The sequence below is a fragment of the Schistocerca nitens genome, chromosome 6 (assembly GCF_023898315.1).
Source record: "Schistocerca nitens isolate TAMUIC-IGC-003100 chromosome 6, iqSchNite1.1, whole genome shotgun sequence".
NCBI lineage: Eukaryota > Metazoa > Arthropoda > Insecta > Orthoptera > Acrididae > Schistocerca > Schistocerca nitens.
Window position 1 is genome coordinate 497,667,663 of NC_064619.1, and position 12,084 is coordinate 497,679,746.

A 12,084-nucleotide genomic window follows, 5' to 3' on the forward strand; every position below is an offset into this window, starting at 1 on the left:
AATGACATCTGGTGCGCTACTCCTCTCAGTAACAAATTCCTCACAATAAAGGAGACTACTGCGCCATTCCTTCCGCGTCTCTCTGAAGGAGTCCACTGTCTAATGCTGTCTACACATCAGTGGTATTAGGCTCACCTACTGTTTTATCTTGTGTAACAAGCCATCAGCACAATGTGGTTGTGGAGCCAGACCGATTTTCTCCTGTGGAATGTCCCATCTTTTTTGGCACTTTGCATGAAGTGTAACCTTCCAAATTCCTTGTCTTTAATATTCGGCAGACGATTCACAGATGGTTGAACTGGCCCTCAATTTCCTTCGAGAACGTGGTTTTTGTTTTCAGTTACAAGGTTTTGCTTTCCTCCTGGAGCAGGTGCAGGGTTGTCACGGATGGGGCCTGTCTTCCTGTTCTCTGGGTCTGTGACCCATGGGCACTCCCCCATGTAAAGACTGCTCATATATATATATATATATATATATATATATATATATATATATATATATATATATATATATATATATATATATATATATAATGGCTTCTACTGCGTGTGTTTTTAGTGTCTTCACTTTATAGTTTGACCCCTCTGACTGGATTTGCCCACTTTTTGCAGATACCTCTATTTTACTCACTCAACTTCTTAATTGTGGGCTGATGATATCACTGTTTAGTCCCATAACCCCCTCAATCAATCAGTCAGTCAATCAATGGTTCTTTTACTTCATAATGAGTCAGCCCCCTATTGTAGTTGCAGGTCCCCCTCCACAGTAATCCTTATTTTGCTGGATTGCCCCTGCCTTTTGGCCTTTCACACTAAATTTGCCCTCCCTCCTTCCTTGTTCTGGGTGTTAATGTCTTTCTTCAGTTTTCTTCGCAAAAGTGGTTTTTCCTTCCAGGTTCAAGTCCTTGAATTTCCCTCTGGAATTTTAGTCTCACAGTTAACATTGGTGTTGACATTGGTTGTAGAGACCTTGGCCTTGCCTCCATACTGATCAGGATCTCCCCCCTTTTTCCCTATGTTTTTGTGGTCTTTTGTGAAATTTTGTTTCTATTTTCCTTGTGTCTTCTTCCGCTGCTATTGTCCCTATTGTCGTTATCATAGCATGGTGTGGGGATCGGGAAGGGTTGGTGGCAGTGCTGATGCCCAATGCGCATAGTGTTTCTGCCCCCCCCCCCCCCCTACTCTAGATTTCCTTCCCCTCTTCATACTGCCCTGATGTTTCTTTTGCATCTTTGTTTGCCCATTTACCTTTGATCTCACTGTTTGGTACTCTCCCCGTTCAACCACCCAGCCAACCAACCTGGTTCAGGCTCATTGATGTCATCTTCACATTCTGGACTGAGGTTGAGGACATCATATTTGTTTTCCTCCAGAACTTCTATACCTTCTCACCCATTCACTTCTCCTGCTCCTCCTCAACACAAGCCAAGTACCACGATGTTTACTTTCACCTCAGAGATGGCTACATCAGTTCTTCCATCCATATCAAATCCACCAACCAGCAGCAATACCATCTAGTCAGCTGCCACCCATTCCACATCAAGAAGTCTCTTCCATACAGTCTAGCCAACCTTGGTCATTGCATCTGTAGTGATGAGTAGTCCCTATCCTAATACCAAGTGTCCTGCTGATACCTCCACTGACCAAACTTACTATCATAACATTCTACAAATTTACTTCTCCTGTGCCTTCTCTCTGCAGTCACTCCCCCCCCCCCCCCTCCCCACATACTCATCATCCCTCCATAAAGCAGCACTCCCCTTGTGACTCAGCACCACCCAGGACTGGAACAACTGAATCACATTCTCCGCCAGGCTTTAGACTCTCTCGTTGTGCTCTGAAATGAGAAAAATCCTATCATCAATCCCACTTCTCCTACAGTGCTATTCCACTATCCGCTGAAAATACGTAACATCCATGTCCATCCTTACCCATCTCTTTTCCAGCTGTGCTCCTAACACCCTATGTTATGGCTCATATCCCTGCAGTAGACGTAGATGTAAGAGCTGTCCTATCATCTTCCCTCCACCACCTACGCTAGTATGGCCACAGGTTTCTCCTGTCCCTTCAAAGACCAGGTTACCTGTGCTCTACAAACTAAACTGCAACCACTGTGTTGTTTCCATGTGGGCATGACAACTATGATCTGTCTGCCCATATTAATGGCAACCGTCAAACTGTGGTCAGGAGACATTTGGACTAGCCAGTTGCTGAACACCATCTGGATCCTCCCGGCGGTCATCAGTTGTTCTTAATTGTGCATATGGGAATTCTCCCTGCAATACATCCTACATTTCTGTAATCCCACTTGGCGTCAACCTCTGCTAGTCCCTGTCGTCATGTACCTATCCCCTTCCCTGCTTCTATTCCAGCACTTATTTTTCTGAGACATGGAAAAGAGTATGCTGTGTACAAGGGTCACTCCAAAAGAAATGCACACTATTTTTTTTTTAATCCATCTTTTATTCTACATGTTTGAAAGTTTTACAGTGTGTAGATACATCCTTTAGGAACAATATTTTCATTTCTCCGCATAATTTCCATGCCTCTCAACTGCCGTACGCTATCTTGGAACCAGCGCCTGTATACTCGCACAGTAAAATTCTGGACCAACCTGTTGGAGCCACTGTTTGGCAGCATGCACAAGGGAGTCATCATCTTCAAACCTTGTTCCACGAAGAGTCTTTCAGTTCCCCAAAGAGATGATAGGAGCCAGGTCAGGACTGTAAGGTGGGCGTTTCAGTGTTGTCCATCTGAGTTTTGTGATCGCTTCCATGGTTTTTTTACTGACATGTGACAGTGCATTGTCGTGCAACAACAAAACATCCTGCTTTTGCCGATGTGGTCGAACACGACTCAGTCGAGCTTGAAGTTTCTTCAGTGTCGTCACATATGCATCAGACTTTATGGTGGTTCCATTTGGCATGATGTCCACAAGCAAGAATCCTTCAGAATCATAAAACATCGTAGCCATAACTTTTCTGGCAAAAGGTGTGGTTTTGAATTTTTTTTCTTGGGTGAATTTGCATGATGCCACTCCATTGATTGCCTCTTCATCTCTGGTGAAAAATGATGGAGCCATGTTTCATCACCTGTCACAGTTCTTCCAAGAAATTCATCTCCACCATTCTCATACTGTTCCAAAAGTTCACTGCATACCGTTTTTCTTGTTTCTTTGTGAGCTACTGTCAACATCCTGGGAACCCACCCGGCACAAACCTTTTTCAATGCCAACACTTTCAGTATTCTGCAAACACTTCCTTCCCCTATCCCAACGTAGTGAGACAATTCGTTCACTGTGATGCGTCTGTCAGCAGTAACCAGTTTGTTAACTCTTTGCCCATTGTCTGGAGTTTGTGCAGTACGAGGCCTGCTGCTGCGAGGACAATCCTCAATATTGTCGTGCCCGCTTTCATCACGTAACCTGCTTGCCCAATGACTAACTGTACTGCGATATGAGAGCACGTTGCTTCTGATGAACGTCAAGTGTAGCAGCTATCTTGAAGACATGCTGTGACGGCACCACTCACGGGAAGAGGTTGAACTAAATTTGAAAACAAGTGGGAAGGATGTATCTACACACTGTAAAACTTTCGCACATGCAGAATGAAAATTGTATTTTTACAAAGATAGTGTGCATTTCTTTTGGAGTGACCCTCGTACCTCATGAAGAGGGTAATTGGCGGATTGCTACTTCTTACAACTGGACATTACCTAAGTACATCACAGTGGGATTAATTCATCTTGAGGTAAAACCTTATAGCTCAAATGCCATATGTTGCTGAAACTAAAAAATTCGGACACACAGTAGTTGCATGTAGAAGCAAAGCAACTCATAGACCAGCTGTACACAAATGAGGTGCAAACAGTTTGTATACTCCAATTAGCATGAACGTTGTGAATCACTAGTATGGAGTAAGGACTGTCTCCTGTTTGCTGTGGAGCAAAAATCACCAAATGAATATCTTACAGTGAAGTTCCAGAGGCACTTAATATGGAAGAATAGTTACTGTTTGCTACATCAGTTACTTCATGACTGCGTCAAAAATGTGCAACACAACAGACTCATTATGATTGTTTCCTAATGTATCTTTCTTAATTTTCTTGGATCCATTATCAGATTGGAAGGGTAACAATAAATCACACCACAAAAATAGCTCCCAAAATTTGGTGGATTATGGAAGGATTACAAATTGTGCAAGAATTGAGTTGTTTTGGGTTGGACATACATTAAGCACAGTGCTTCAAGACACACTTAAGAAACTTAACATTTTTGTACTAGTGTTCTACAGTTAACAAGCAAGTGCTCGTTGGTGACAGTTGAAGTTGGACTTTCGTTTATATGTTTGCTAATGATACCAGACTGTGGCCACCAGTTTATAACCAGATGCCATAAGAAGGCATGCATTGCTGACAATGAGCAGCCAGAGGATTCTCTAGACATAGAAGCTCTCAATTCTTATGCAATGCTACCCTGCCCCCTTCATCGGTGCCCATGTTGTAACTTTTGCGACGGAGAGAGGGTCTAAGAAAACTCCATCATTCAAGGCTGTAATGTACAAAAGATGTGTAAAAAATGCAACTTATTTGATAGTGATTAAGTAGTACCACATTTTACAATATAAGATAAATAAAAATCTCAGCCATGTTCAATCTGAAATATTTATTCAGACAATAAAAATTTTAATGTTAAATGTCAGGTAGTACATTAAAACTACCTTTGGATTGATTAAAACTGTGTCAATTTGCTTTGGTGATGCTGAAGGTACAACTGGGCTGTAAAATTAAAGATATAATAAAGTTTTTGAGAACAGGTGATGGGAATGATAATTACACCTACATGGCGGACCGAAAGTTTCTCCCTGAAGTATTTTGGAATATGTTTAGTAAACAGCATTTTTTTACGGAAACACATTTCTACATTTGAGTTAATGATTTGAAGAGTTGTTTGTTCACTTTTCAGTATTTTACATTTGTGACCCTGGTTATGTAAACATTCTTCAAATCATCTGCCAAAACTCTCAGCAAGCAAAGCACTGCTATCTTTTCAGTGTCTAGTTTCTCCTAAATATATGCAATAAGCTGGTCTCCATTGCATGGATTGAGGTTCTTTGAAGACTGTATCCTCTAGTCAGGTCCATAGGTAATGTACAGGGTTTAAGTGTGGACTGTTTCCAGGCCAGTCAGTGTGAGCAATTTAGGTGAGACATTCCACTTAAATGGAAGCATTGAATATGGGAATGAACATGTTATGTTCCCATTTTTTAATGATATTTAAAAATGACAAAAATGTAAATAACCACAGAGTGGTACACATACAAAGTTTAAAATTAATTTAAATACGTTTTGTGTAAATTCTTTACATTGTAGCAAATTAAATTTTTACAGCACTGTCTTCTCATCTCCAGGATTAAAATTTAGAGAACATAATTTTTCTGTTCTTTTATTTAGCAAAAAAGCAACAATATGTGAAAAAATACTGAATGACAAATTTTCGTTAACTTACTAAGTAAAGGTGTGTTAAAGTTGTGAAAATGATCTGCTTTCAAGAAGTGCACCATGACAGCACCACTTGCTGCCAGCAGCAGACATATTAACTGTGAGAATATGTTCACTGTCATTCATCAAGCAATGCAGACTAGCATAAAATTCCTACAGCCAGCACCATCTGTTGTTGTAAAATGGCACTGACTCCAGAAGCATCAAACCTGGACAGCTCTGTTAATAAAAAATAGGCCAGGTGCAAGTAGGAATTGTGCACTGAGGGTTCTGTACAAGCTTAATTATTTGTAGAGACAGTTCATCCATCCTGGAAATTGACAGTCTCGGCGATTTTTGCGTATTGTCAACATTGATACTGGCAAGATATCGCTCTTGTGAATTCAAAGACTTTCAAGAATGTTTTAAGTGTGAAGTCAGATAACAGATGATGGAAGAAATAATTTTTGTGTGTGAGATAATTACAAATTGACAATATTTGGATTATTTCCTTTACATGTACTGTGAAACTTTACTTCCTGCAAAATTTCAGGAGTCTATTCAACGGGAAGTGTGCTATAGGTTTTAATGAGTAAGTTTATGAATAGCGATATATTATATGAAATAAATGTTTGTATCTTTCAATTGTGAATATGATGGTACAACAGCTATATGATTTACTGGGGACGTGTGAAAATTTGTGCCGATCTGGGACACTGCATTGATTGCATTACCTTAGAAGCTTCAACTTTTTTACACCACCAGAGCACTCTAAACCTTAGTGTGTGACATAAATTTCAACTTGATACATCTTCACAGTACTGAGATTAAGGGTTTTTAACACTCAAGCAGACACAAACAACTAAGTGATCTTATAAGGGTTCCATTTTGACTGACTGAGGTAAGGAAGCCTAAAAAGGGAGAAACTTTCTGTCCACCATGTAGATGTCCAGTACTTTTTGCAGAAAGTAAACTGAAGATTTTGTTTGCTTATAGAAAATTTGTCTACTGTGTCTTCCAAGTTACTATTCTATTCCTGTTCTGTGAAAATTTAATAAATAAAAATTTGAAATGTGTCCTTCAGTATGTTTCTCAGCTATGTGTTTTGTTGGCTGAGGGTGCTAAATGATTTGTCAGCTTTGCATATTTTGATTCATTTGTCACATAATTCAGTACAGCCCTCTTAACCAAAGGAGGAAAAAAGTAATTTTTGAAATAGTCACTTAACTTCGGTGTAACAGAACATGTTTCGCCTTAAAGCATATCAGGTTCTGATTTCCACTTAAGGATTTTCATTGCTATAAAACACTCAGTTCTTTCGCAGTGTTGATTAAAATGGCTTCATTTATATTTTTCATAATGTTGGGATGAATGAAAGTTGTATTGTTTTTTGTAAAACTGAATTCAAGTGACATAATTAGTGTAAGTCGGGAAAAATTCTGAATTCAGTGTACCACATCAGTTTTGTTTTCAATTTATTGCGTATTTGTAGTTACATAGTATGGGTTTAAAGAGCAAAAATTTTGTTAATCACTCATAGTTTTATTTTTCAGCAACTGCAGTAAGAAATAAATGGCTAATCGTATGCGATACATGTAGGCCCACCTTTGTTTCCATTCCTAAGTCAAAACACCTACAGTGCTTAACACTTTATTAACACCCTCTTGTGAACAGTCTCACAAAAGCTGACAGTAATGCTTTGCTTTATTTGCTGCTCTATTTGATGCAGTTGTTGTTCTCCATACTCCAACATGAACATACACTTACAGCTTCAATGAAATCTTGAAAAGGCCCTAGCCCTGTTTCATTTTCTAGATTATTTTAAGTGTTCATAATGTGATTTGGGGCCTTTGCCCACAAGTGACACTGTGAAAAACTTTTGGCCCCATAGAGGACATGTGTGTCCCGAACAGAGAAGATAGGATACATTTCAGCTATGCTACAGGCCATTCTTAGTCAAAAGAAGTTCATGATTTGCTTTCAGATGAAAAATTTCCAATGTGGCTTCACCTATTGCATGTGGAAGTGCATGCACCTGACAGAGAAACCGTTAATGGCCTTAACTGCTCCTATAATTCTCTTTGTCCCAAGTTACTTCAGCTAAAACCATGTGATCACTGCCGTATTAAACAGATGCATAATATTATGAAACACGTGTCATGTAAGTTCAAATCGAATTACGGTTTTTAAATTTCTACTTTTTGCCTTCTTGCTAGGATCTACAAGACTGTTCGGTCCAGAACTTTGTTGCTTCTGACTAGACTCCTGGTCCAGCATTGTTCTCAGCTATTGTAATATGCCTAAGTGCCTGGTGTTGGACCATCCATTCAGGGACACTTGTAGTGTCTATTTGTTTCCTTGTTATTAAGGTGCCTCATTGTAATGTCTTTGTTGAACTAGGATGTAAATGCCTGTGTATTAATTGCACTCTCTTAGGAGACACTTTCTGCTGTGGGTAATGGGAGTAGCTGAATCAACAAGTCACAAGATGGTGTACACTTTCTTACCAATGATTACATGTTTTGAATCATTAGCAACCTTAGCCCCACATACAATGCAGTGTGTACTAGACTGTTACCATTCTCTATTCTTGTAGCTGCGATGGGCTTTATTTTGTGTTTTGTTAATGTGTTTGATGTCTGCTTCTGGAAACATCAGACGAACTGCTAAACTCGGTGCTGTGCACTTACAAAGTCAGTCTAGTATGGCAGTGAGGGGAAAGTTGTCAGTGCCAGTCAAGTACATTAGATTTTGTATTAATTCAACTAGGTCCATCAGTGCTGTGTTGATAGTCTTAGTGTGCAAGTAGAAAAATTCACACAATATTCTAATTGGGTTTCCTCAAAGTTTTTGCTGTTTCACTCTGTACTGCCCCATCATTAGAATCTGCTAATTTATGTGAAAATATTCCTGCCTTATTAACATAAGGTATTTATATCAGTGATGGTACATATTTATGTGGCTGTTAATTGTTCTGGACACAAATGATATTGTAGTTTTACGATTGTAGGTAGTTACTAACAATGTGTACATGCTGAGTGATCGGTTGATGTAGTAGTCTATCACCTCAGTTAGTATTCCTTTACGCACTGGAGGCAAGCAGCCTGTGTCGGGGTGGGTTTTGAACCACTGTTTGCCCTCTGTAACAGGACTGTGGTGAGAGATTTTGTAAGACGTTCTATCGTTCTGTGCTTTCACAGCTTTGCCTGGTCTGGTGTACTATTTGTCATTTCCACATTTTGTGATAAGTGTAAGCTAATTTAAATCATTAATTACATTGTTGAGTGTGATTTTCCTTCCGAATTCCCTCCTGCAGATGAAAAATACCAAGAAAAAGCCCAGGAGCTGGCAAAACTTCACAAGGAGATGGACTCAAGAGAACAGGAAGCAAGTGTACCAAATGACAAAAATTGTAAATGTGAAATGTCACAGAAACTGAAGCGTGAATTGAAGTCCACCCAGAATTATGTGAAAGTATTAGAAGATAAAATGTCTGATGCAGAGGGAGTAAACTATAAACTGGAAAAGCGGGTAATATTGTATATACATCGCCTTATATGCCTTTGTGTTGCTTTACCTATCAATGTTACATTTCCACAACTATCTGTGTAGGTCAGCTTATCCCAAAGAAAATATTTCTGCAGTATTATTGGTGTTGTATTTGTCAATATTTAGATAATACACCTAATTAGTAATTTCAGTAGCTTCTAATTGTGAAGAACTTTTAATTTTTCTGATTAAACCAGGCTATTGGGAACCTTTCTTCCTTCTTGGGTTGAATATCCTTCCTCGTTGCCCTCCCTCTCTGTCCTCACTACTTCCCCTGTGCCCCTTCCTGTCTCTGTGTCCTTGCATACATCAGTCCAGCTATCCTGGTTTTTGGTATTTCTTATGGTTTTTGTTCCTCTTCTTTTTCTTCCTCACCTTTCCATTGTAGCATTTTTGTTCCCCCTTTGGGGTTTGACCTCCCCTTCCAAAGTTTGTCTCTGTAGTGTGAGCCAACTGGGAAGAACGCCTTACGTAGTGACTTCGTCATGTAGCTTTACTAGCTCTTCCATCTCTTACTTGACGCAAATGTCCTTTAAACAATGTATAGCTAGCACGAACTAGTCCATGTGGTGGGGTCGTTACGTACTCATTTAGTTGAGCCCTTTGATAACACTGGGATCACACTTCTAATACCTGAGCTGCTACATCTCCATGTGTGCATTGGAGTGGTTGATTGTCATCTTGGAACATCTGAACTCACGGCAACACCTGCCATCCCATAAGCGCCCCCTCCTCCCCTCCCCCCGCCCTTGGGTTCGGGGGTAAGAATAGGCCCGCAGTATTCCTGCCTGTCGTAAGAGGCGACTAAAAGGAGTCTCAAACGTTTCGGCCTATATGTGATGGTCCCCTAGGGGGTTTGACCACTACATTTCAAAATTTTCTGTTAGTGCGTACCATTTGGGGAAGGACGCCTTACGTGGTGCATTATATATCCATCTTGCCCTAAGATCTGGCACGTTCGTTATTGTCATGGAGTTGGACTCCCATCGAGCTTCCGGGCACTTCGGCTGTGTTCCAGGTAGCATACATTCCCTCCATTGTGCACTTTCGTCTTTGCCTTCATGATATACATGAATATTCGACACCCGACATCCAGTACGGTAGCCAGTCCATTGTGTGGGGTCATCATGTACCGTCTTGGTGGTAGCCTCCTGACTACACAGGGATCGCACTGCTGATGCCTGAGCTGCTACCTCCTCATGTATGCCGAGGAGTAGATGCCTATCCCTCTGGGGCATCAGGACTCCCGGCAAAGGCTATCCTGCCAGGTGGTCTTTGCTGTGGCTGGGTGGCGCCCGTGGGGAGAGCCCTTGGTCGGAGTGGGTAGCATCAGGGCGGATGACCTGCAATGAAGCGTCGTACATTGTCTCTCGCTGGTGGGCCTCCACCAGCAGTCTCTAAGCGATCAAGGTCTAACCTCAACGGCAAGAAATACGATCCAAGATCATTTCCCTCCCTGGCCACTCCATGGGAGGAACGTATGGCTAAAGAAGGCAGTGGAGATTATTCACCCCGGTACCTCGTCTGTATGCGAATTGATGGTGAATCATTTATGTTGACAAAACCTCAGTTTTTTGTGGAGCATGTGGAGGACAAGTTCGGGGAGTTGGAGGGCTTGTCCAAAATGTGCTCTGGTTCAGTTCTCATCAAAACAGCATCCTCTGCCCAGTCACGGAGGTTGCTCGCTTGTGACAAGTTGGGGGATGTTTCCGTTAGCATCACACCCCATAAGAGTATAAACATGGTGCATGGTATTATCTTCCACAGGGATCTTCTGCAGTCCGGCAATGAACTACACGCCCACCTAGAACGACGAGGTGTTCACTTCGTCCGGCACGTCCATCGGGGTCCGAGGGATAATCAAGTAGCCACCGGTGCCTTTGTCTTGGCCTTTGGGGGTGATGTCTTAACCGAAAAGGTCAAGGTGATGGTTTGCCGCTGTGATGCAAAGCCATATAGCCCTCCTCCGATGCGGTGTTTTAAATGCTGGAAATTTGGGCACATGTCATCGAGATGTACTTCCGGCTTCACTTGTTGAGATTGTGGACGTCCTTCGCATCCCAATACTCAATGTCTTGATGTTCCCCGCCTCCCATCTGTGTTAACTGCGGAGAAAACCATTCCCCCTGCTCACCGGACTGTAGGATATTCCAGAAGGAACGGAAGATAATGGAATATAAGACCCTGAACAGCCTGACCTACACCGAGGCTAAGCGGAAATATGAGAGGCTACATCCAGTGCCAATGACATCAACCTATGCCGCTGCTGCGACAACGGTTCTATCAACTCCCGTGTCATCATGTGCAGTTGGCTCTACGATCTGTCAAATTCCACCAGCCCCCTCTTGATTGTGGGGGGCACTTCACTCCCCGTTGCTCCTGCTCCGGAGCAACCCCCTCCCCCCTCCCCAACCATCGGGGACATCAGTTCCCCCTTCCCAGCTGGAGAAGCGTAAGGCTTCTTGCTGAGCTCCGACAGCTTCTCAGCCTTCACCCTTTCTTCTGCATTGCTCTTCAAGAAACTTGGTTTCCGGCAATGCAAACCCCCGCCCTCCGTGGCTATCGGGGTTGTTATAAGAACCGGGCAGATTACGAAAGGGTGTCTGGTGGCGTCTGCATCTATGTCCTTCACTCTCTTCACAGCGAGTCTGTCCCTCTACAAACACCTTTAGAGGCTGTCACTGTTCGGGTGTGGACGCCACAGGCTGTTACTGTCTGCAGTCTCTATCTTCCACCCGATGATGATGTCCCGCAGCATGTCCTGGCGGCGCTGATAGCCCAATTGCTGCCACCTTTCCTGTTACTGGGCGACTTCAACGCCCATAACCCTCTGTGGGGTGGGTCAATGGCAACAGTTTGAGGCGCCACCATTGAGCATGTATTGGCAATGCTCGAACTTTCCATTTTAAATGATGGTGCCTTCACACATTTCAGTGGGGCACATAGCACATACTCCGCCATCGACCTTTCGATCTGCAGCCCTAGCCTCTTACCGTCTGTCCAATGGAGTGTACATGATGACCTGTTTAGTAGTGACCACTTTCCGATCTTTCTGTCA

At 42.1% G+C, this 12,084-nt stretch overlaps 1 protein-coding gene across 3 annotated transcripts in view; it reads left to right on the forward strand.

Moving 5' to 3' along the window:
* Positions 1–12,084, forward strand: part of LOC126262468 (girdin) — a 242,450-nt gene that overhangs the window by 54,308 nt on the left and 176,058 nt on the right. For all 3 annotated transcript variants that reach the window (XM_049959128.1, XM_049959129.1, XM_049959130.1), the window contains one exon: positions 8,794–9,008. In XM_049959128.1, coding sequence (XP_049815085.1) covers positions 8,794–9,008 — 215 coding nt within the window. The remainder of the gene's footprint in view (positions 1–8,793; positions 9,009–12,084) is intronic.